This window comes from Aulostomus chinensis, chromosome 7 (genome assembly GCF_037954235.1).
Source record: "Aulostomus chinensis isolate RoL2024-O1b breed Wild chromosome 7, RoL_Achi_v1.0, whole genome shotgun sequence".
Classification (NCBI taxonomy): domain Eukaryota; kingdom Metazoa; phylum Chordata; class Actinopteri; order Syngnathiformes; family Aulostomidae; genus Aulostomus; species Aulostomus chinensis.
The window spans coordinates 1,341,587-1,365,876 of record NC_141326.1 but is presented as its reverse complement, the minus strand read 5'-3'; the positions used below and the strand labels follow the sequence as shown (position 1 = coordinate 1,365,876).

The following is a 24,290-nucleotide window of genomic DNA, read 5'->3' as shown; positions in this document are numbered from 1 at the left end:
CATCCATCCATCATCCATCCATCATCCATCCATCATCCATCCATCATCCATCCATCCATCCATCATCATCCATCATCCATCCATCCATCCATCATCCATCCATCCATCATCATCCATCATCCATCCATCCATCATCCATCCATCATCCATCCATCATCCATCCATCATCCATCCATCCATCATCCATCCATCATCCATCCATCCATCATCCATCCATCATCCATCCATCATCCATCCATCATCCATCCATCCATCCATCCATCATCCATCATCATCCATCCATCCATCATCATCCATCCATCCATCATCCATCCATCCATCCATCATCCATCCATCCATCCATCCATCATCCATCCATCATCCATCCATCATCCATCCATCCATCCATCCATCCATCCATCCATCCATCCATCCATCCATCCATCATCCATCCATCCATCATCATCCATCCATCATCCATCCATCATCCATCCATCCATCATCCATCCATCCATCCATCATCCATCCATCCATCCATCCATCATCCATCCATCATCCATCCATCCCTCCATCCATCCCTCCATCATCCATCCATCCCTCCATCTTCTCCCTCTCCTCCTGTTGAGGGTGGTGGGGGTGGAGCCTATCCCAGCAGCCTTCCCCCTGGACAGGTCACCAGTCCATGGCAGGGCCAACACATAGAGACAGACAACCATTGGCTCTCCCAGCCACGCCTACGGTCAATTTAGAGTCTGGATTAACCTGGTCCCTCTTGATGTCTTTGGACTGTGGAGGAAGCTGGAGTACCAGAGAGAACCCAGCAGGAACAGGGAGAACATGGAGACTCACCCAGAAAGACCCCGTGCTGCAGCCGGGGCTCCACCCACAACCTTCTTGATGGGGGGTCACAGTGAGGACCACCGGGCCGCCCCGGAAGAGAATCAACTGATACATAAATCATGATTCATTTGAATAAAAGGTTAAAATGAAAAGCATGAAAGTGCAGATGTTGGTTCAGTACTGACCTTAGAGGCTCACTTGTGTGGACTGTGACTAGCTAAGCTGATGCTAACCTTTCCACTCGTTCTAGCGAGTCCCAGACAAAGAGGTTTGTTGGTTTCATTTCCCTTTCTTCTCATTTCACTGTCAGTTGTTTCTAATAGTCACATCAATAAAAGCAACCGACAGACATTTTTGACGTGTCACGGTAGATTAAAACGCAGGTATGAAGAATAAAATTAATGATGGTTAAATTCCATTTCATTTTATAGCTAATTTTCATACTGTCATGACTTCCAGGGACACTTGAAAAAATCAAAGCCAGCTTTGATGCTATCAGCTGGAGCTGCTTGGTGGCAGTTGGACGAATTTAAGCTTTTTGAGTGCTGGTAAAACTGCACCACCTCACCTGGGCTTGTCATTATTTCTGACATTTTTAAGCTTATTGAATAAGCAGTTAATTACAAGAAATAGCCAGCATATTAACTGATAAATGGCTGCCCTGCCTCTGGTTGAGCTCAGTGGTCTGCTGTGATTATGGGTATCTTAATGAATGTGAGTCAGGGAGCTGTTTAAATGTTCTGTTCACCACGCTCCTTCTAATTAAACTGGAATTCAATAAAAACAAACTGGATGCTCTGTGTATGTTGCTCTGTCCACTTGATTATTGATTATAACCACAAGTTTCTTGTGCCACACAGGAATATATAGCAAAAAAGTTCTCCATCATGCAGTCTCAGATTGGTTATGAGATTCTGGCGGAGGACACCATCACCGCTCTGTTGCACAACAACCGCAAGCTGCTGGAAAAGCACATCACGGCCCGAGAGATCGAGACCTTCGTCAGCCTGCTGAGGCGCAACAGGGAGCCCAGGTTAGACATCCAGCACGTCAGACCGCCACGGGAACAAAGACCTGGAAAACCCTGTATCACATAAGGAGGAAGCCTTAAAGAAGCTTGAAATGTTCAGTTATTAGCAGGAGTTCTCCTGCTCTTAATGAGTTTATGTGCAACGATCACATGAACGGCTGAAACCTTGTTAACACGGTGACTCATGTCTGCTCGTCCCCTCCAGATTCCTGGATTATCTGTCTGATCTCTGTGTGTCCAATAAGACGGCCATCCCCGTCACACAGGAGCTCATCTGTAAATTCATGCTGAACCCCACCAATGCAGACATCCTCATCCAGACCAAGTGAGTCACAGCCAGTGGCGTCTGCATGTAAAACCTTTCTTATTGGTCCTGTCGTACATCACTTGTTCATTTTGAAACATGTATGCGTACACAGGCAGAGTGCTGCTTCCTCAAGTGTGTCTGTTTTTAAACTCGATATTTGCCGGGCGAGAAGCAGCTTTATGTCAGAGTGAGCAATTTTTCTCATAACTCTTTTCTGTCTCACTCTCTCTGTCTCCTCTCCCCAGACTGATCCCTAACACAGAGCTCACCCTGGAGTCCTCGCTGCTGCAGGAGGTGGAGGAGGAGGAGGAGGTTTGGCTCTACTGGATCGACAGCCATAAGGAGCCTCATGGCAAATCCATCCGCCACCTGGCCCAGGATGCCAAGGGCAACCATAAGATGGATGTAGACATCATCACCTACTACAGGTGTCGCTGCCATTCTCTCTTTTGCTCCCTCGACATGCCCAACCTTTTCTCCCCAGTAACACAGGACATGCTGGGGAAACGCACGCAACAGACGTTGCTTTCATGTTTCATGTCAAATCTACAACACCAAAATCTCTTCACATGCTTTCGTTTCTGAGCCTGCCTCCTTATTCCTGCTGCAGGTACCAGCTGAACCTTTTTGCTAAAATGTGTCTGGACCGTCAGTATCTGGCCATCAACCAGATCTCCTGTCAGCTGCCCGTGGATCTCATCCTGCGCTGCATGTTCGATGACTGCTTACCCTTCAACCTGAGAGCGTCCTTCTGCCGCCTCATGCTGCACATGCACGTGGACCGTGACCCCCAGGAGGCCGTGGTCCCGGTGCGCTACGCCCGCCTCTGGACCGAGATCCCCTCTAAGATCACAATCCATGAGTGAGCATCTAGGTCTGTGATTACGTGTGTGAGGGTAGAGTTCAGGCAAGCAAACACAGGTTGTTGTTGTGCTTCTTTGCTAGCTTTGAATACGAGTCCACAGACACCTCGAGAGAGGAGATGAAGAGGAAGTTCGCTCCCACCATGGAGTTTGTCGAAGAGTACCTCAAAGACGTGGTCAGCCAGCCGTTTCCATTTGGGGATAAAGACAAAAATGAACTCACGCTAGAGGTGAGCAAAATGATCTAAGTAGTCATGTCATCAGCCAGTGGCCTGGCGGCGGTGGAGATCCACACTCAGATATCCCAAAATACTTTTACGAGGACATAAGTTAGTTTTCCCTCTGCAGGCCAAAGGTCTCACTCATTAAGTAAAGTTATACCAACATCTACCAGATGACTTGATGTGGCTCAGTCATCTGATGACTTTGGTGCCTGACTCCATGGCTACGCCATTTTTAGGGTTTTGCTTTGAGTAGCTGCGGCATGGTAATGACTAAAATCTTCTGTGTCCTATCACTGTCGTCAGGTCAAAGGTCGTGTACTGGCTATCACTGTTAGCATACCAGCATGCTGATGTAGAGCCTCTCCAGCGGCCTGTGGACTCTCTCATGGTTGGCTCATGACACATACTACGTCTGGTTAAAAGCGGACCCGTGTGTTTGGCTGCTCTCTTCTAGGTGGTGAATCTGGCCCGTAACCTGGTCTACTTCGGTTTCTACAGCTTCAGTGAGCTGCTGCGACTAACGCGCACCCTGCTGGCCATCCTGGATATTGTCCAGCATCCTCTGACTTTCATGAACAAGCTCAATAAGAGTCCAGAAGCTGGTCAGTGTAGGTTTACAGTACACACGCATCTGTCAATGGTGTCAGTCCATTGTTGTTTTTTAAATTCTGCATATTAAACACAATACATTTGAGGTCTGTGGGCAGGAAGAACTTTTACAGCTCTCGAAGCTGCTGAATAGACCTGGGCTTGAGGGGACAGCTAACGTTGGCTTGGATGTCAGTAAATCCATGTAAAACGCAGAACCAAGCTAATGTGCTAATGTGATGACTGTTTAGGCAACAACGTGCTGCGCACCATCCACGGTGTTGGCGAAATGATGACGCAGATGGTGATGAGTCGAGGCGTGCCTCACAGCCTGCCCGACACCCCTCCCTCCCTGCGCTACGGGAAAGGACACTTCCTGCCAGACAATGAGGACGTCATGGTGATGGACACGAAGCTGAAGATCATCGAGATCCTGCAGGTAAGCGCTGCTAGCCGGATGAGCACGCGGCGCTTCCAGGTGCAGTTTCACTGGTTTGGATTGATTCTTGTGTGCTGTTTTGTCTTCTGTGTCAGTTCATCCTGAGCGTCAGGTTGGATTACAAAATCACATATTTGTTGTCCATCTACAAGAAAGAGTTTGGAGACAAGAGCGTATCTGAGAACTCCGTCTCAACAATTGACCTGTCCCCTTTCACACGTGAGACATCACCTTCTCCTATGCAGCTGCTGAAGATGTGTTGCTAGTAGATGTTAACCTGCTAAAATTCCCTCTTGGTTTCGTCTCCAGCTTCTGATCCAGACATAGATGAGATTGCAACGAAAGCTGAGAGCATGTTTGCGGGCAGGTAAGTGAAGCTCACTCACCCTCAGATGTTCATACATAGAGACCAAAGCCTGCGATTTAACTGTCTGTGTGATTTCAGCTCTGAGTTAAGCGCAGTGGAACTTGACAATGAAGGTGGCCGGACATTTTTGAGGGTTCTGATCCACCTCATTATGCAAGATTATCCCCCGCTGGTGTCTGGCTCGCTGCAGCTCATCTTCAAACACTTCAGCCAGAGAGCGGAGGTGCTGCAGGCCTTCAAACAGGTAGCGACACAGCAGTCACACTTGAGGTGATGCTTGTTGAGCGAACAACCGTTAACCTCCCGAGTTAAATAATTGTTGTCACATTTGATGTAATCGGTGTGGATTAGGAGGGATCTCTGAAGGGCCAAGCAGGAGCTGTTGTAAACGCTCCTCAGCTGGAATGTTCTGCAGAGCCGCACACACTAACAGGGCGCTGACTCACTAAAGCACACACTCACTGTGTCTGGTTTGTTTCTTACTTCGAGTGTGCACATCTGTCTATTTTCCAGGTCCAGCTGCTAGTGTCTGAGCAGGATGTGGAAAGCTACAAACAGATCAAGACAGACCTGGACCAGCTGCGTCTGACTGTTGAGAAATCGGAGTTGTGGGTGGAGAAGAGTGGCGTGTACAGCAGCGAGGAGCTGGGGGTCAGGCCGAGCAAAGAACAGAACAATGAGGTGCTGAACCATCATATACTACCGTCCAGCCTCTAAGAGTCTGTTCAGATTTCTCTCTTTTTCTGAATTAATAATCATGTCTGGAGAACAGGAACATATTTTATTCACCAGGTCTCTTTTTTATGTCCTTGGTGTTATATTTTGTTGTCGAAGAAAACAAACGTAATTATAAGCTCAGTGCACAGACTCTTCCGATGTACTGTGACAGATCCTGGTAATTGCAGACAGGATACAGAGGTTGTTGCCTGCCACAGATAAACCTTTTGGGGCTGGTTGAACACATAAGAGCCGAGGGACTCAAGTCAGCCGTGTCGTAAAGATATGACTGAAATATTTAACACATTGTCGAACACATGAATGATATTAAAATTGTATTTGGTTACTAAACGTTTTCATGTCTCCTGCCAGGAGGTTGTACTGAGCCCAGTGCAAGACGGGGATAATAAACCTCAGATTGATAGCAACAAAGCAAACAACTACAAAATCGTCAAAGAGGTGAGTTTCATGTCTTCACTCCCGGGTTATTCTCATCAGATACTCCTTCAGTAGTTGTTTAGTGGGTGCTTGTGCCTCGTGTAGATCCTGCTGCGTCTCAGTAAGCTGTGCTACCTGAGTAAAAAGAGTCGTATGCAGCAGCAGAGGCTTCTGAAGAACATGGGGGCCCATACTGTGGTTCTGGACCTGCTGCAGATCCCCTATGAGAAGGTGAGACCACCGCTGTAGCCAGCTGAAGGACTGCTCTTGTCATATCAGGGTCCTGGTGTCCCTCTGCCCGACCTCCTCTACCATCAACGTTCTTTTCATTTGTCTGTTCTTTCACAGAGCGACGAGAAGATGAATGAGATCATGACCCTGGCGCACGCCTTTCTGCAGAATTTCTGCAGAGGGAACTCTCAGAACCAAGCTCTGCTCCATAAACACCTCAATCTCTTCCTCACTCCCGGGGTAGGACCTTGATTCAGTCCCGTCCCACACCTGTTCGTCTTTTCTAGCAGAGCAGTGAAACACAACAACAGCTAAACAAGTTTCAGAACTTTCCTTGATTCAGAAAAAAGGTTCTCTGTCTTGTGATTTTCTGTTGGATGTGAAAAGTCTATAAAACACTGAACTGCGGCTTTTGATTTTTACCAGTTGCTAGAAGCTGAGACGATACGTCACATCTTCATGAATAACTACCAGCTGTGCAATGAGATCGGCGACCGTGTGGTGCATCACTTTGTCCACTGCATTGAAACGCACGGGCGACATGTTCTGTACCTCAAGTTCCTGCAGACCATTGTGAAAGCTGACGGGAAGTATGTAAAGAAGTGCCAGGACAAAGTCATGACAGAGGTGAGACGGGAGCGGCTGCAGAGGGCCTGCCCATCGCTGCTCGCAGCTCAGCTTGGTAGAAGTCCTCTGGAGCGCTTTCTCTTCATCCATTTCTTTCTTCTCCTCTGATCCTGCAAAGATTCATTCATTTATAATGTAGGTTACTGCTTTTTTATGGCCGGCCCGGTGGAGCAGTGGTCCTCCCTGTGCCCCCCAACAAGAAGGTTGTGGGTGGAGCCCCGGCTGCAGCACGGGGTCTTTCTGGGTGGGTCTCCATGTTCTCCCTGTTCCTGCTGGGTTCTCTCTGGTACTCCAGCTTCCTCCACAGTCCAAAGACATCAAGAGGGACCAGGTTAATCCAGACTCTAAATTGACCGTAGGCGTGGCTGGGAGAGCCAATGGTTGTCTGTCTCTATGTGTTGGCCCTGCCATGGACTGGTGACCTGTCCAGGGGGAAGGCTGCTGGGATAGGCTCCACCCCCACCACCCTGAACAGGAGGAGAGGGGGAACATGGAAGGATGGATGGATGAATGATGGATGATGGATGGATGGATGATGGCTGGATGATGGATGGATGATGGATGGATGATGGATGGATGGATGATGGCTGGATGATGGATGGATGGATGATGGCTGGATGGATGATGATGGCTGGATGATGGATGGATGGATGATGGCTGGATGATGGATGGATGGATGGATGGATGATGGCTGGATTATGGATGGATGGATGATGGCTGGATGATGGCTGGATGGATGATGGATGGATGATGGATGGATGATGGCTGGATGATGGCTGAATGATGGCTGGATGATGGCTGGATGATGGCTGGATGGATGATGGATGGATGATGGCTGGATGATGGATGATGGCTGGATGATGGCTGGATGGATGATGGATGGATGATGGATGGATGATGGCTGGATGATGGCTGGATGATGGATGATGGCTGGATGATGGCTGGATGGATGATGGATGGATGATGGCTGGATGATGGATGATGGCTGGATGATGGATGGATGATGGATGGATGATGGATGGATGATGGATGGATGATGGATGGCTTCCTGCTTTTGTTGTGTTCACTGACTGCCCTCTTCTCAGTGCTCACCAGTTACGGGAGCATTTGGCTGCATTTGATTGTATGAACAGGATTTTCAAAACGACTGAAATTCAAAGCTTTGAGCTGTCCAGCTGATTGTGATGCAGCCCCTAGAAGCTGGAGACGAAGGCGTCTGTGTGTTTATGCTGTTGTTGCTGCAACTGTTTATGGAGATCCGTCTGACTTCAGCTCAGGGTCTTTGTTGCAGCTCCTTGCTCCCACCATCCCTCTAATAATGCTATTCAACAAAGGCTGAGAAGAAAAGGGGAAAAAAACCCATCCGCAGTGAATGTGTCATGTTGTCAGGTAAATCCTAGATTTCCCTCTCACATGTCGTCCTCCAGCTGGTGAACGGAGGCGAGGATGTCCTGGTATTTTACAACGACCGCTCCTCCTTCCCGGCGCTGCTGCAGATGATGGCCTCTGAGCGGGAGCGAACAGACGAGGACGGAGCTCTGGCCTATCACAACACGCTTGTGGAGCTCCTGGCTGCCTGCACCGAGGGCAAGAACGTCTACACGGAGCTGAAATGCAACTCTCTGCTTCCCCTGGACGACATCGTCAAAGTTGTCACGGATGTCAACTGCATACCAGAGGTGAAGCTGGAGGGGCGAAGCAGCGGGGAGCATGAAGCAGCAGGAACTGTGTCTCACCCTCATTCTCTCCCCAACAGGTGAAAACTGCTTACGTGAACTTTGTGAATCACTGCTACGTCGACACAGAGGTGGAAATGAAGGAGATCTACACCTCCAACCACATCTGGAAGCTCTTTGACAACTTTCTGGTGGACATGTCCAGTGTAAGGCTGCCATCTAGGTGACCCCTGTCTGGTGCTGCAGGGTATAGCCTGCAAATGGTGAAGGGACTTCAGTTATGTACTACTCTGTCTCTCTCTCTCTCTCTGTCTGTCTCTCTCTCTCTCTGTCTGTCTCTCTCTCTCTCTCTCTCTCTCTCTCTCTCTCACTCACTCACTCACACACACACACACACAACGATGGGGGAGGCTTCCATTCATGGTGCCAACACCCTACCAGCACCAATTAGGGGTTCAATCTCTGGGCACTTGGTCGCTGGTGCGGCCTCTTTGGGTCACCAGACGTGGCTCTACCTGCCGGGCCACGCCTCCACACTGTGAACAACGGTGTGATGGAATGTTCCTTCTGCATCCTCAGGTGTGTAACTCTACCACGGACCGCAACCATGCTGATCTGGCTCTGGAGAAGTATGTGACGGAGACCGTGATGGCCATCGTCAAGGGCTTCTTCAGCTCACCTTTCTCTGTCAACCACTCCAACCTGCAGGTAGAGTTTTTGGATGGAAGAGCAATGTGCTCTCAGAGGGAGGCTCACTCAGGGCGCATCCCAGGCTTTGCCAACTTTTAGCTACTTAACTGTAAAGATGTCTGCTGCCTCCTTCCCTGCACCGTCACAGGGGACCTTCTCGTTTCATGTCAGACATTTGTACTGAGAACACCCACCTGAGGTAGTTTGGTAGAAGTTTCCAGTCATGCTTCCCATTGAGACAGTTTCCAGGTTTCCATTATGTCTCTTTCACTACATTTATGCCAGTCTTCCCTTTTTCACAGACAAACCAATCAGTCTTCATCAAGCTGCTCCAGTCTGCTTTCAGGATCTACAACTGCAACTGGGTCATCTCGGCTCAGAAGGCAAACATTGAGAGTTGCATCAAAACTCTGGCTGACGTGGGTGCGTGCGGCTACTCTGCTGTCCAGTCTTTGGTTTTCAACATGAGGTTCAGTGGAGGCACTGCAGCGCATTTAAGATGTAGTGTTACAGTGCAGTGGTGTGACGCGACCGTGCTGTGTGGTCATGTGTCTTACCCTTCATATTCTCTCCAGCCAAAGCACGGGCCATAGCCATCCCAGTGGACCTGGATAGTCAGGTCAACACTTTATCTCTAAAGGTCCATAGCAACATGGTGCAGAGGGCAGCCAAGGACTGGAGGATCACTGCCCGCAACAGGCCCCGCAAGGAGCCCCTGGGTGGCCCCGACTACAAGAACATCATTGAGAAGCTGCAGGTATGCAACAGAGAGAACACATCCATGAGCGCTCGATGCATGTTCTTCAGAGGTGTGCGTGTGCGTGTGCGTGTGCGTGTGCGTGCGTGTGTGTGCGCAGGGGGTCGTGTCCTGTCTGGAGGAGCAGTTCAGTCCAAAGGTTCAGGCAGAGTTCTCTGTGCTGGTGGATGTTCTGCACAGCCCCGAGCTGCTGTTTCCAGAGGCTGCTCGGTTACGCTGTGAAAGTGGCGCTTTCATGTCAAAGTAAGTCGCTGTCAAAAACCTGTAAATGGAATAAAGAACATAATCTTCTTATTGAAGGCTCACAGACCACTTTTAAATGTGTTCGCCTGGTTTAGGGAAGACCAGCGCCTGAACTTGTGGTGTGGAGTTCACTAGGCTGTAGGATTGATTCACCTTCACCGCCTGGCTTGACCTTGTACTTTTGCTCGTTTTTGCAGTGATTTTCTTCAATTATTTATTTCTTTTTTATGACCTAGTTTTGATCATGGTGGCTGTATTTGATGTTATTAACAGGGTTTTTCATTCTGTAATGTATTATTATTATTATCATTACGAACCTGTAACTTTTACGAGGGTGAAGTCACTGACAGCCACTGTGCGAGTGAAACTGACATTTCAGTTGAAAGTTCCCTTTTACCTGGAAACCGAAGTTTTTCTATGAAGTGTAATCAAAAATACAACTGTATTAATAAAAAGAGAGTAAGATACATTTCTAAAGAAAAATAACATCAAAATTATTTACTATATTCTTAAAATATTAAAATTAAATTTTTGGATGTCATTTTTCAGTGTCTGCAGCAAACTGGGAATATGATCATCACACACACACACACACACACATTTTTATGTCATCATCCCATCTGTTTTGACTGAGATGCATCTCGAAGTAGGGAAGAGTCACAATGAGACGGAATAAAAGTAATCAATAGTTCTGATCAAACGCCTCATCACTGAGGGAGAAGCTTGTTTGGTAGTGGAAAAGATACGAAAGTACAGTCTTTGAAAAGTAAATCCCCAATTACCTCAAAACATCGACTCAAGTGCAGTATCAAGTACTTTTACTTTCTGATCTGACAGAAGCGGAGTGCCCCATGTTGTAACCTAGTACGTTAGCTTCCAGATTAGCCTCAACAATGGTGGAAGTATTAACGTGGCGCTTGTGCTGTCGATCTGTCAGGCTGATCAAACACACCAAGAAGCTCATGGACAAAGAGGAGAAGCTCTGCATCAAGATCCTGCAGACCCTCCGAGAGATGCTGGACAAGAAAGAATGCTTTCAGGAGTCTGTGAGTGGTTGACCCTGCACGCTGTACCCCAAAGCATGTGTTCATTCATTTATCCATCACTTTCAGAACTTTCAGGGTTTTTCATCCAAAAATAGTCACAGCCTCTGTTACAGAAAAACACAGTAACCAGATGAAATAAGTTAAAGGTCTGCTGTGGATTTGTGCTCGTCTTCAAGTACCCGCTGGGCTCCCATCAGCAGCGCTGTAGTCCTCCTTCTCTCCCAGGTCTGTCGGCCCAGAGCCCAGACTCTCCTTCATCAGTATGCTGTGGGCCTGTCAATGTTACATAAGGCAGCGAGGCACTTGAGGACACACTCAGACTGAGAGGGAGAATAGGAGGGAGGAAGTAAGAAGGAGGAAGAGGAGGGGGGAGCACTGAACAAACAAATCAATGCTGCAGCGGGTGGGTGAGAGGAGGCTTTGTCCTGCTGCACCCTCTCTCAGCCACAGGTCTGGAGAGGGAGTGAGAGATGAAGGAGACTGAAGAGTTCTGAGCCAATGTGCAAAAAAGTCAGGTCTCTAATTGCTTTGTTCCAGTGGTTTGGGAGACTGGATGAGACGATTCACCCAAAAAATGCTCGTCTGTCTCTTCTTGTTTTCTCAGACAGACATCTTCTTATGCACATCAACTTGTTCTGCGTTCCTTAGAGCTCAGTTTATTGAACAAAAACTTGTCCTGAAGTAAACTGGTGAAGAAAGAAGCATGGCTGTTGTTGGATCTTGTGTGAATGCGATTATTTTTGGCTGGCAGTGCTGTGGTACTAGCCTGTTACCCCAGAGCACAGGGGCCTCCATCCGTAGGCGCCCTGAACGGTGCTGACATGCATCCTCCATCACCTTCGTCAAATCAGGAGCATCTTTAGCAAGTGGAGTTCCAGGGTTGTTGAAGCTGCTCTGGTGGCCCAGCAGAATCTGGCAGATGTGCTGAGTGACATGCTAATCACAGTTGTAAGACACAAGAAGTCAAGCCGAGCTTCTATGTGTAGTCGTCTACTCGGTGCTCGCCTGCCACTCACTTACACGAGGAGTCGGTCTGGTTTTTGCCTTCGTGTGTTTACATCTTGTCTCTGTCAGCCAAGCAGTGTTTCGAAAGCCAAATGATTCAACAGTTGTGTGGAACAAGATCAGAGGAACTGAAAGTGGAAAACCAGGCACTTTGGATGCACTGGAGAAGCCAGACAGTGCAGTAACGATATGTGAAATGTCAGCTTGTGTAGGTGTGCGTGAGTGTGCTCAAGCATAGATTTGTGGCCCGTGTGTCATATCCCCGTAGCCCTGAGCGTGGAGCTGCAGCCTTGTCGCACAAGCAGAGGGAGAGAAAATGATTGTTGATGGAAATAATGAGAGGGGGAGATGCAGACTGACAAAAACAGATGGAGAGAGAGAAAGAGTGACAGCATAAGCAGCAGAGGTTGGTGGCTCCCACAGGGTGCAGCGAGTGGGAGGGGGAGAGGGAGAGAGATCGAGGAAGAGAGGGAGGCAGCCATGTGAGAAGCCATGTGAGAGGAAGGGAAAAAAAAGTGGGCAGCGGCTACAGTGCGAGGGATTGGAGGGAAGCGGAGTCTGTTCAGTTTATGAGGAGACGGGGCAGGGGTTGTGCTTACGTAACAGCCTGCAGTGGCTGAGCTGAGTCACGTGGACCATCATGTTCTCCTTCCTCTCTCTCCTCTGTCTGCTCACTGCCTCTCTCGTCCTCCTTTGCCCCTCCCTCTTTGACTCTCACACTCTGGCTGCCCACTTGAGTTATTTTCTCTATCCCGGCCCCGTCGTCCCAGCCTGGCCTGCTCGGGGGTTGCGTGGGTCAGGCCAGGAGCGCTGCTGGGGCAGGGAGAGGCGAGCGAAGCTCTGCACCAGTCACACTTTGGAATGTGCTGCACTTCTCCTGTGTTGGCTGGCAGACTCCACCTGCCCTCGGGATGCCTCCCTGGGGGGGGGGGGTCTTGAAAGAATATATTCCACACGCTCTCGATCTTTTCAAATATTTTCTAAGATAATTTTGATGAAGTGCTAAGATAATTTTGATGAAGTGTCTCTTTTAGTTCGGACTTTATCACTTCAAAATGAATATATTCCTTCCTTGTCTTCACTGATACTCTAAAACAGATGTTTTTATGTTTTAAGAATAAATTCCCAAATCCTCTGGACACTGCGCTGTTTTAATCATGTCACGTTTGCGTGGGACTATTTTCAGCTGGGGATTAATACGGGTTGCTATTCGTGGTAGGGGGGCCGTGTCTGTCAGATTGAGGGGAGATAAACAGTGCGCGTTTGTAGCTTTTCATCAACGGAGATGTGAACTCTGGGCTGGGAGCAGAATGAGGTGGTTGTTGATCTTTTGGTTGCATCAGAAAATGTAGTCAGGATGTTTACAGCTCCTTATATGACGCAGATTTGTCTCTGTTCACTTTCTCTTTACGTGTTCTTTTTGAGTTGATATGAGCTGACCTCTGACAGACAAGCATGCGCATGTATCACATATCCTGGCATGTGTATGTACACGCTCACATGTCAACTTGTTTACTGAGGGTTGGAGAAGCCTTTTATATAATTTCCAGCGCTCTCTCTCACTCCCTTCCCCGCCTGTCATTCACTCTCTCTGTCTGCTCGTTCTGCTCTCCCGGTCCCCTCTCTCTTTTTCTTGCTCGCCAAGTTTCACACCACCTGCCCAAGGCAAAGCAGATTTACAGATTACCACCCTCTCGATGCTAAGCGCATCACACGCACACACGTAGACGGATAGCCTGGCTCAGACATACACACCCGCAGGCACGCCGTGGCGTGCTGGCTGTCCCTGTGTGAGCTCATCCTGCAGGGTTTTTCCTGATTGTGTGTCTGCTGATGGGAGTAGTGGAACTCGGCTTAATCCACAGCGAGCTAGGGAACGGGGACGGGGGGGGGGGGGGGTAGATGAGCTCATGGACACCTCATTTGTCTTGACCTTTGCCGGACTCAGGCCGACACAGGACACTGAACCGAGCCTGAAAGTTTGAGTTTGGAATGCAAACTCAGATTTGGTGCCAAAGGCCAAAAAACAAGAAGAATTTAGTGAAACTCTCGGGCGTGCGTGTTGTACTACCTGAGCTTCTCTGCTCTCGCTCCTGCCCTCTCTTCCCTTGATCCTTTGGTCAGGTGTCTGTTCAGGGCATATTATGTTTTAGTTTCCATGGCGATGAGGGATTAGCACGTGTTGTTTGTCTGTCTGGTCTGGCCGTGACTGGGCACAGGAAAGACTGTTTATGCTGTTCAGAAATGCCTCCGGACCAGGCAGCGGGGGGTGGGGGTGGGGGGGCACATTTGTAAGAGACACTTTTCTGAAAGCAGAAGGCCTGGAGCCCAGGGCCCCGCGTATCTCCAGGCCAATGTGGATGTGACTAATTGTCATTTGAAAGTGTTTTGACACAGTCCACGGTGTGTTCTTCTAATCTCATTGCGCTCGGGTGACGTCACTCGTACTCTGAGAGGCACGAGACCTGAGGAGCCACAGGATGACTTCACCCAGTCGCAGCTTGTTTTTCAGTCTCTTCCATGCTGCTACTTTTTAAAGCAGAGCTGCTGGTCACAATAGCAGGAAGTGACCTTGCTGTAAATGTTCTGGTGGCGCTCAAAGTGGTGCGACGTGTTGGCGGGTGGCGTAAAGAAGCGAACGCCGTTCCTCAACACGTTTGCTGGGTTTGGCTCCCTGCGTGCACCGTCACCACACTGGGACCTGAGGTGTAACTGAGGCCTCGGCACGTCGGGAGGCGTCTGTCTGTCCCGCTGTGAGGTCACTCATGGAGCTCGAGTAACTCACCCATGAAACCAATAATCCCACTTCTTCTGCAAGTGCAGATCTGACTCTGATTGGACTCACTCATGCAGCGCATCGGTTGTAACTGACTGAGCAGCTGTCGCATCCGTCACATGCATCAGAAAATGATATAATGAGGCGAAGGGAGAACAGTCAAGAAACGGCAAAATATACCAGAAAACCACACAAATGGCCTCCCCGACTCCACCGTCTACTTCCTGATGAACGCAGTCACTTCTTAACGATATTAAGGAATCACATGTAACACTTCCCCTGGGAAGCCTCTGGCTAACAGTCAGCCTTTGACTGAGTGCTTGTTTATGATGGTGGTCTGACCAGTTTCACCAATTACCCTCACATGTGTGGCTAATTTGTTTTGCTGATGTGCTTGTTTGAGGTATAAAAGCATTTTATGTGCTATGACATTGCACCTTGAAAACATTTTAAGTGCGGGCACGTGAGGTGCGCCTGTGCATGTGTCTGCAGCACGTCATGTGATGCGTGTATGGTATGGGCATAGCTGGAGCAGCACACTGCAGCCCTTCATGAGTCTGAGCCCTGCTGTTCCTGTGGCTCGCACAGGCACAGCCTTTAGAAAATGATGATATCCATGTTTATTTGATGGAAATTCTTCTGAAAATCAACAGGTGACAACAAAGATTCTATTCTTAACCGCTATTTCCCATTTACCCATGATGGTTAACTTCCTAGAACATTCCGCAGCCCTTGAGTGATGCAGTACCAGTTTCCTTTCCACTTCAAGTCTAACTTTTTAGAACCAGGAATGAAACTCGGGCAGAGAAATGCTTGAATGTAGCGTTTGATAATTCTGAATCAGCTGCACAGTTTAAACTCTTACAGTAAATCAGTCAGTGAAAGGCGGCCGGGGCCCGCTGGTGTCGTCCACACGTCTCTCGGCAGCGGCAGGATTATCTAAATGGATGCCTCTTGATTTCCTGACGCGAGTCACACAGTTGGGGAGGGCGTCTGGGTTTTTGGCCTCCAGTTCAAGGCTCTTCGAGGAGCTCACTGACTCCTCAGGTACTTTTGGATTCTTCTCAGCTAACATGAGACACAGGTTGCACACATTTTGCATCGTCTTCTTGTAACAGTTGTCAGACGTTTTACTGACCAAACAAAGCTGGTTCACTGCAGTTTTTTCTGGGACCCAAAAGTTGTTTCATTACAGACACACACGTGCACACACACATGCACAAACACACACACAGCAGACACTTTTCTGCCTGCACTGTCTGGCTGAGTTGTCTGTCTGTCTTCTCTGTCTGTCTGTCTGTCTGTCTCTCTCTCTCTCTCTCTCTCTCTCTCTCTCTCTCTCTCTCTCACACTCACTCACACACACACACACACACACGCATGGCCTGTGGGGAAACTCCACTTGTTCCCTGTCAGGGTGATCTTGATTTGTGTTCCCCACAGTTTATAATAAACACGAGTCCAGGATCCACTCAGGTTTCTGTGGTGGGAGATGGTAGAGGGAACTCTCCTCCCCCCGATGTGAACCTTGTTAGTGTGTTTGTGGAACGTTTGCCGCCGTTGTCGCCTGAGTCTCTGGGATAATTGACCTTGTCTGACCTGACTGTCTGTCTTCGTTCACCACCGGCGCTCCCCTCTGCTGCCCACGTCTGTTTTCAGATCACCTAAAGAAGCGGCGATTTTTTCCTCTGAACCTCTCCTCAGAGTCAGAGAGAGGTGCAGACTGCAGCTGCAATGAGGCTGGGGGGGGGGTGAAAGGATGCTGGAGGTGGGGATCGGCAGCTCATCCCCAGCTTGGACACCAGAGCCGCAGTGTGGCGTGCCGGTGCACATTTTAAAACACCACAACAGTCGGCTCCATGCTAGGTTCTGTTCGCTCCTCTGCCCCCCTCCCTCCCCACACCCAATTACTTTGGTCTGTTCTTCTACCTCTATTTCTATCTCTCTTCTCAAGGCTCTTACATCACCTGACTGGAGGTTTTCTCGTCAATGCAGCAGCAAGCAGATGAGTCAGAACAGGCTGACTCTCCTCTACCCTCTCTCTCTGCAAACCTAGCCAGCAGACTGCAGCACCCAGAGGGGAGCAAAAACCGGACACCCCACTCCCTGGAGTGCTTCGTTCCCGGTGTTTGAGAGTTATGCAAAACCAAAATGACAGAAAAAGGGGAAACGTCAAGTCGAACATAATTTAATCTGCGAGAGTGGAAGAGTGTACATTGGGATGTGCTGCCTCATAGAGTGTAGTGCTGAGTTTGTAGTTGCCCTGAGTGTGTCTGTGCACTGCTGCATGGAAATGAGAGGAGCTGGCTCAGTGGATCCTCACCTTCAGTTCAAGAAGTGTGTGTGTGTGTGTGTGTGTGTGTGTGTGTGTGTGTGTGTGTGTGTGTGAGAGAGAGAGAGAGAGAGACAGCTCAGCCAGACAGTGCAGGCAGACAAGTGTCTCTGCTGACTGCAGATGAGATGGAGTGTTTACTGACACAGAGCATCAACTACATGTGGTCCTCCACATCTTTGCCCTTCAGTGCACTTAGTTGGAGGTTCTTTCGCCGACCTGCACCTGGCCAGACGTGGCACTGCCTCATTTGTCTCCTCTCATCTCTTAGTTCATGCTAAAAATATCTGTTTTTTGGTTGTTGTTGTTGTTGTTTTTTTTAACTTTCAAGCGTTGCAAAGAGAGCATGCAGGCACTGGTTGCTCTGGGGCAAATAATCCAAGAGAAATGCTGGTAAATTGCCTTTGCTGCTTGTACCATTACAGATTTGCAATGTTTGCACTGAACCTGCAATTTTCTGTAAGCAGCAACTCGTGCAAACAAGCCTTAACAATAGCAGCTACACAAATGAGTCACATTTAGCTGAATACCAATTAGACTCTGTGTCAGCTTTAATAGAGGTGTGATGATCACAATTGGAGAACTCTCAGAATGACAAAGAGGCTGGATAATCGCTGTCTGAATGGCCAGTTTGTCTGCTGCAAATGCAAAATTACACAACATGACAGGGAAACTGAGAACGCCTGCCAAACGGCACCAGCTGAGCGGAGCAGCGATGGTGATGATGATCGTCGTCGTGGTCAGAGGTGCTTGTTTGGTCTCTCGGTTATCACATCGATAATATTCACCTTTTGCTTTATACATTTGTATTTACTTTTTAGCATGAAACATTTTAACCCAAAAGAAAAAAGTTTGCATTTTATGGCAAGGTTAATTGGGTGAGCAACACAATTCCATGGAAACCAAGGGTGTCCCTATTGTCCATTCATCAATTTACTTCACCCTTTACTCCATTTGTTTATCTGCCTCTTCGTCCTTCATTCATCGTGATGTTGGTGGAACGATGTCATCAGAACAAGGCCGTTAGAGTTGTTTGGTTGCCATAGAAACTGAACCTGACCAGCCTTAGTATCCATAAATTGTTTATATTCCATTCATTCATCCATCAGTTCCTCCCACATCTGTCCAGCCAACATCTGGACATTGCGCATGATGACAAAAGTAAAGTGACGAGCACAATCCAGGTCTTCCACCTGTCAATCACACTGGCGCCTCAATTACACAACCGCGGCGGGGAGATTATCTCCAGGACTCCTCATCTCGCCTCTGCTCATCTGTCTCAAATGTCACTGGAGACACAGGGATGTTTGTTGCTCATTTCAATTACTGTCACCCAGGTGTCATGTGACCCACAACTTAGTGGTTATGTGCTGTATAGAACATCCTCTTCATCCTCCCACACCAATGACCACATTCTGACTCGACCTGTTTCACACAGTTGCAGGGTTGTTGATGCATCTGTTTATTAGTTTTAATTAAAAGAGACTGAAACTTTCCTGGTACAGGCTGGATTAATAGGACTAATTAGAACTAACCTAAACCTAATCTCTCTTAATTGCTACATTTCCTTTGTGGCTCTGGCGTTGGCTCCCGTACTCTCAGTGTGGATCGACTAATTGGACAACAGCGTTATTGTCAGGCTCCTCCAGTTTCACTGCAGATGAAAGCATTGTCATCCTGGAAACCATCGCTCCCATTAAGACAGAAATGCATCATGGGATGACAGTGATCAGTCCCCTTAGGTGGAAGATGAAATCTGCTCAGCCCTCTAATCTAAAAGATTGGTTGGAGTCCGTGCCAGTGAACACGCCACACCACTCTAATACGTAACCAGCAGGTGTCCTTCATTTTGACACCCTAGAGAAAAGGAAGAAGTTGGTTTCACAATCGTCGGACTGTGATATGGATGTTATAACTTCAGGATGTCTCCGTCCACAGGGAAATGAGTTAAGAAAGATTCTCCTCACACGCTACTTTGGAAATCAGAAGCTTCTCTCCAAGTCAGAGCTTGGGAGTGGGAACGGCTCATCTGGCGGCTTCATCAAGCATCCATCCGCAGGTAAAGTGAAGCCCGAATAAACCCAGCTGACTGCATAGCTGCTCTGAACAGCTGTCCATCTATCCAGAGGTGCACTCAGAGAAAGTTCTGATTCCCTGGTGCAGGAGGTTGTCTCGTGCTGGACTCGGACAAGCCCGGGAGCAGTATGATGGAGATCCAGTGTCAGCTGGACAATGTTGGGACATCCGAGCTGGTGATTGACCTCATCGTCAGCACCAAGAATGACCGGGTGTTTGAGGAGAGCATCCTGCTGGGCATTGCCCTCCTCCAAGGAGGAAACACTCAGATTCAGGTGGGTGATAAAGACACTCGGGTCCTGTATTTCTGTCCAAACCCCAAAACACAGACTCGGAGTTCCTCTCACGCTGGATGTCTGTCTGCCTCCCACCAGAACTCCTTCTACAACCAGCTATACAAGCAGAAGAAGTCCGAGAGATTCTTCAAGGTTTTTTATGACCGCATGCGTTTGGCGCAACAAGAGATCCGAGCCACCGTGTCTGTCAACATGTTTGAGCTCAGCTGCAGGAAACGGGACGATGACGGCGACATAAATAGCATCAGGTTCAAGAAAGGTGAGCAATGAAGCGCTGGAAGGAACACGCACCACGGCTCCTCGGCTTGACTAGGGACTGTCACCCTGGTTGGAGGCAGCTGCTGGAAACGTGGAGCTGAAGGTGAAATTTACTTGAACTAAGCCAAGAGGGTAGTAATACCAGCATATAAAACTGCCATCCTGAGGGATCTCCCAGACACAGCCTGGCGGAAAATCCCTGAAATAGGCTCAGATATAAACCTGAAGCTTTTACAGTACGTGTGGTCCTGCTGAGTTTGAACAATAGCGGCGGATAAATCCAAAATGATCTTCGTTGCTTTGCTGACCTCTGCAGACTGTGGTTCCCGGTCCCTACAGTCACATGTCACAGGCCATGTGACAGCCCACATCACAAGTCTATCAAAAGGCCATTGTATCAGGATCGGGTGTTTTCCTGCCACAGTACCCCACTCACTGGGGAGTGAAATATTCTTGATGTGTAGAACATCAAAGATCAGCTGCTGTTGATCATGTCTTCTGATAGGAGACCTCATGTATGCATCAACTACACATCCAGACTCACTGCAGGCTGATCTGTGTTTCCCTCCACGCTGTAATTAGAGAGAGACTCTGGACTTCACATCAGGGAGGACATGCGAGGGCAGCTGAAGGAGGCCTCCTCCGTGACCTCCAAGGCCTTCTGTGCCTTCAGAAAAGAGCTGGATCCCGACCTTGAGTGTTTAGGCCAGAACAACGAGGTGATTGGGAGTGAGGAGGTTCTAGAAGAGACTCAGATGAGCCCGGCCATCACCATCATGAAGCCCATCCTGCGCTATCTGCAGCTTCTCTGTGAGAACCACAACTCAGACCTGCAGGTACCAACCTCTTTAGCAACTAGGAGTTAAAAACATCGGAGTGCGAGATACTTAAAGCTGCGGCTGTTGGAAGATTGACTTTGTTTTTTCTTTTCCTCTAAATCCAGAATTTTCTGCGCAACCAGAACAACAAGACAAACTATAATCTGGTCTGTGAGACTCTGCAGTTCCTGGACTGTATTTGTGGAAGCACCACAGGAGGCCTCGGCCTGCTGGGACTTTATATAAATGAGAGCAATGTGGATCTGGTTCGCCAAACCCTGGAAACCATCACAGAGTACTGCCAGGGCCCCTGCCACGAAAACCAGGTAGGAAGAGAGCTGCGCCACTTCACCTAGCTGGGCAACATGTCAGTGTATGAGGATGAGGCAGGATGAGGAGTGTGGTAAAATGGTCATAGGAGCACCTGCCTCATCTTCTGACTTTTCCTCAAGTCCTTTATCGCTGGTTCAGCTGAGGATGGAATTAGCATCCCTCCAGTGAAGAGCTCCCTAGATTCAGTTTGGAGTCTTAGTGGGAGCATTCATGCGTTTTGATGTCACACCCAGAAGAAGCAGCATGGTCCAGTGTTGTGATGATGTCTTTTAAATCTGATTATCTCTTGCGTTTAAAGCTTCGCTCATTGCTGTTTGGCAACTACATCAAGTAAGTCAAGTGTGTGTTCTCAGTGTGTTTGCAGGAGTTTGTGTGTGCAGACTCTTACTGAGTGTTTTGTTTGACGAGAAAATAAAGTCGTACCTGTCATGGATGTGTGTCACATGATCATCGATGACAGACGTCATTTTATGAATAGATTTGGAGCATCCATCAATCATACGAGGGTCATGTACTACACATTCATGGCCACGAGTGTATTTCCTCTTCTCCATCATCTGGCAGATGTCTGACTTGCTCCAGCTCTAATTGTAGCGCCTTTCCTTTGCCAGACCTGTATAGCCAAGCATGAGTCAAATGGCATCGACATCATCATAGCGCTGATCGTGAACTCCATCAACCCCCTGGGGAAGCATCGCCTGGACCTGGTGCTGGAGCTGAAGGTGAGCAGCAGGTAGCAGGCTCAGCTGCTCCTGCACCCATCCATCATGGATGGTTCTAGAAACTGATCCCAAGGTTCTCGGGAGGCAGGTGAACAAACTCCACCGGGTTTGAGGTACTTGGACAGTGTTTTATTGAAGTGATGTATGTGTTCTAGAATAATGCCTCCAAGCTCCTTCTGGCCATCATGGAGAGCCGCCATGACAGCGAGAACGCAGAGAAGATCCTCTACAAGATGAGACCCACCGAACTGGTGTGTGTGTGTGTGTGTGTGGCTGTGGGTGTGTGTGTTAGAGAGAGAGAGAGAGAGCGAGCATGTATTCTTACATCGGCAGCTCCCATTCTAAAATCGGCCTGAAATTCAAGTCCTGTGCTTCAGGTGGATGTGATGAAGGAGGCCTATGCTCAGGGTCTGGAGAGCGAGGAGGACGAGGATCCTGCTGGAGACCTCATCAAGCCCAGAGACGTTGGACACAACATTTACATCCTGGCCCACCAGGTAATGACGAAGCATGCTGGTGTGTTTGGAGTGTGTCCGAGGAACGACTCCACCCCCTCTCCCTCTGGCTGACCTTCTGCTGACCTCAGGGCTGTGAGATGCAGAAGTTGAAGCTTGCGTGCGTCAGCGGTCATCCTTAACGGAAGATCGCTCGTCTGTGAATGAGAGTCTCTCAGTTAAACGAGCTTTGTGAATGTGACAGGAATGTCGTAGGTGTGCGACAGGTAGTTCTCACTACTAAAAGAACAAGCGTAGTTCATGCATGTCCCACTACAGAAATGTTGTCTTTTGAATGTGTCTTTGTCTGTCTTGGTCAGCGACGGCACGCCGAGCCTAGCGGGCTTTTACTTTTCTCTATACAGAACCTACAAAACAATCCTTCACTCCCAGCAATCACCAGCCTGAACAAATTAAAATAGGTTGACCTTTTAACACTGCTCCCGCCTGTTGTACTCTGTGTGTGTGTGTGTGTGTGTGTGTGTGTGTGTGTGTGTGTGTGTGTGTGTGTGTGTGTGTGTGTGTGTGTTGGACCAAGTTGATCTTATCTTAAGGGTGTTTTTCTTCTATGGTTTTTCTGACCTCTGAGAGTGAAGACACAGAAGCAAAGCCGCTGGCGACGCTTCAGCTCCATAGCATGGTGCTCCCTCCTCAGGGCAGCTGCTCGTCCTGTTTTGAATGTGAGAGAGAAATAATGAACAGCAGCTCAGCCACTTGATTTACAGAAAGAGAATAATAATCATACTAATACGCCATCCAACCTCATTCTACATTCAAAATGGTCTCCTCTTATGTCTGATGTGTCCATATTCAAAGCTTCGTGCTGCAGGATTTTTCTTTTCAAGCCTCCGAGTGGGTCAGCCCAGGGTTCTTTGTCCCTCCATCCCAAACTTGACACCTTTCACTTCAGTGTGTGTTACAGTTGGAGCCCCACACGGGAATAGATTTTCACTCCCGGCCTGCTCCTGTGACTCAGTGGAACAAATCTTGACCCTCTGGGATTCCGGACCAGATATCAGGCTGCAGTGACACTGTAGTAAGCGTGATCAGGCATGTCTGCAGGGCAGAGGAGGGACAATCAAGTGTGAATATGTAGCCCACTTAGATCAATCTGAACTCATTTTACTACATTTTATTTACATCACAGATGCAAACAACAACGCGGCATTTGTCGCCCCATCAGGCTCTGGAATCCTAGCTACAGTTCTAAGAAGGCTGTTGTAAAGGTTCAGAGTCTTTGTGCTCGGGGATTCCCCGACTCATGAGCGCTGAGCCTGAGTAACTGCGTCATTCCTCTTCTTATTTCCTTCCTAGCTGGCCAGACACAATAAGATCCTGCAGCAGAGCCTGAGGCCGGGGTCAGCGTTGGCCCCGGGGTCAGTGGTGGATCCCGACAATGAAAAGGATGACGCCCTTCGTTACTATGCCAATCACACAGCTCAGATAGAAGTAATCCTCCTCTCCATCGAAGCTTTCACGTGTCCTCTAAATGTCCAGAGCAGAAATTGACATCTCCATGTATTTGCCAGATTGTGCGTCATGACCGCACCATGGAGCAGATCGTGTTTCCAGTCCCCAACATCTGTGAATACCTCACTGCGGAGTCCAAGGTGCGAGTGTTCACCACCACTGAGCGAGACGACCAGGGCAGCAAGGTTAACGACTTCTTCCAGCAGTTTGACAACCTCTACAATGAGATGAGGTGGCAGAAAAAGATCCGCAGTAAGTCTTTACTTTCTGACTCCAGCTCTGAAAATAATGATGGTGGCAGCAGAAGCAGGCTGCGGGACAGTGAATCATGATTATGGTGTCTAGTTACTGCTACTTCCAGAATATAAATTGAATGGCCAGCAGGGATTTTGTGTGTTTGTGTGCAGAGTTTTTGTCCTTGCACTTATGCTTCCTGCTATGTTTTTTTTTTGCAGAAAATAAGGCGATGTTCTGGTTCTCACGCCACATCTCTCTTTGGGGGAGCATCTCCTTCTACCTGGCCTGCCTCCTCAACATCTCCGTGGCTGTATTCTACCCATTTGGTGATGATGGCGATGAGGGTGAGAGATTGTCTGTCTGCGTTGGTTGTTCATGGACGAGCGTGAGTCGGATCAAGCTGGTCGTGTT

At 48.6% G+C, this 24,290-nt stretch overlaps 1 protein-coding gene across 2 annotated transcripts in view; it reads left to right on the top strand.

The window, feature by feature from the left end:
• The window catches only part of itpr2 (inositol 1,4,5-trisphosphate receptor, type 2), a 56,468-nt gene that overhangs the window by 12,521 nt on the left and 19,657 nt on the right, over positions 1–24,290 (top strand). The window contains exons 16-48 of one of the 2 annotated variants that reach the window (XM_086208052.1): positions 1,680–1,852; positions 2,055–2,174; positions 2,402–2,584; positions 2,767–3,018; positions 3,102–3,249; positions 3,698–3,845; positions 4,083–4,270; positions 4,366–4,489; positions 4,580–4,637; positions 4,716–4,881; positions 5,151–5,318; positions 5,727–5,813; positions 5,898–6,023; positions 6,141–6,263; positions 6,450–6,650; positions 8,078–8,329; positions 8,407–8,532; positions 8,906–9,034; positions 9,319–9,439; positions 9,592–9,773; positions 9,874–10,016; positions 10,954–11,062; positions 19,114–19,234; positions 19,339–19,526; positions 19,626–19,806; positions 20,388–20,641; positions 20,749–20,949; positions 21,568–21,678; positions 21,834–21,929; positions 22,056–22,175; positions 23,487–23,621; positions 23,702–23,894; positions 24,098–24,223. In XM_086208052.1, coding sequence (XP_086064178.1) covers positions 1,680–1,852; positions 2,055–2,174; positions 2,402–2,584; positions 2,767–3,018; positions 3,102–3,249; positions 3,698–3,845; positions 4,083–4,270; positions 4,366–4,489; positions 4,580–4,637; positions 4,716–4,881; positions 5,151–5,318; positions 5,727–5,813; positions 5,898–6,023; positions 6,141–6,263; positions 6,450–6,650; positions 8,078–8,329; positions 8,407–8,532; positions 8,906–9,034; positions 9,319–9,439; positions 9,592–9,773; positions 9,874–10,016; positions 10,954–11,062; positions 19,114–19,234; positions 19,339–19,526; positions 19,626–19,806; positions 20,388–20,641; positions 20,749–20,949; positions 21,568–21,678; positions 21,834–21,929; positions 22,056–22,175; positions 23,487–23,621; positions 23,702–23,894; positions 24,098–24,223 — 5,053 coding nt within the window. Of the gene's footprint in view, positions 1–1,679; positions 1,853–2,054; positions 2,175–2,401; positions 2,585–2,766; positions 3,019–3,101; positions 3,250–3,697; positions 3,852–4,082; positions 4,271–4,365; positions 4,490–4,579; positions 4,638–4,715; positions 4,882–5,150; positions 5,319–5,726; positions 5,814–5,897; positions 6,024–6,140; positions 6,264–6,449; positions 6,651–8,077; positions 8,330–8,406; positions 8,533–8,905; positions 9,035–9,318; positions 9,440–9,591; positions 9,774–9,873; positions 10,017–10,953; positions 11,063–19,113; positions 19,235–19,338; positions 19,527–19,625; positions 19,807–20,387; positions 20,642–20,748; positions 20,950–21,567; positions 21,679–21,833; positions 21,930–22,055; positions 22,176–23,486; positions 23,622–23,701; positions 23,895–24,097; positions 24,224–24,290 lie in introns of both variants that reach the window. The other variant, XM_086208051.1, reaches the window with a different exon arrangement.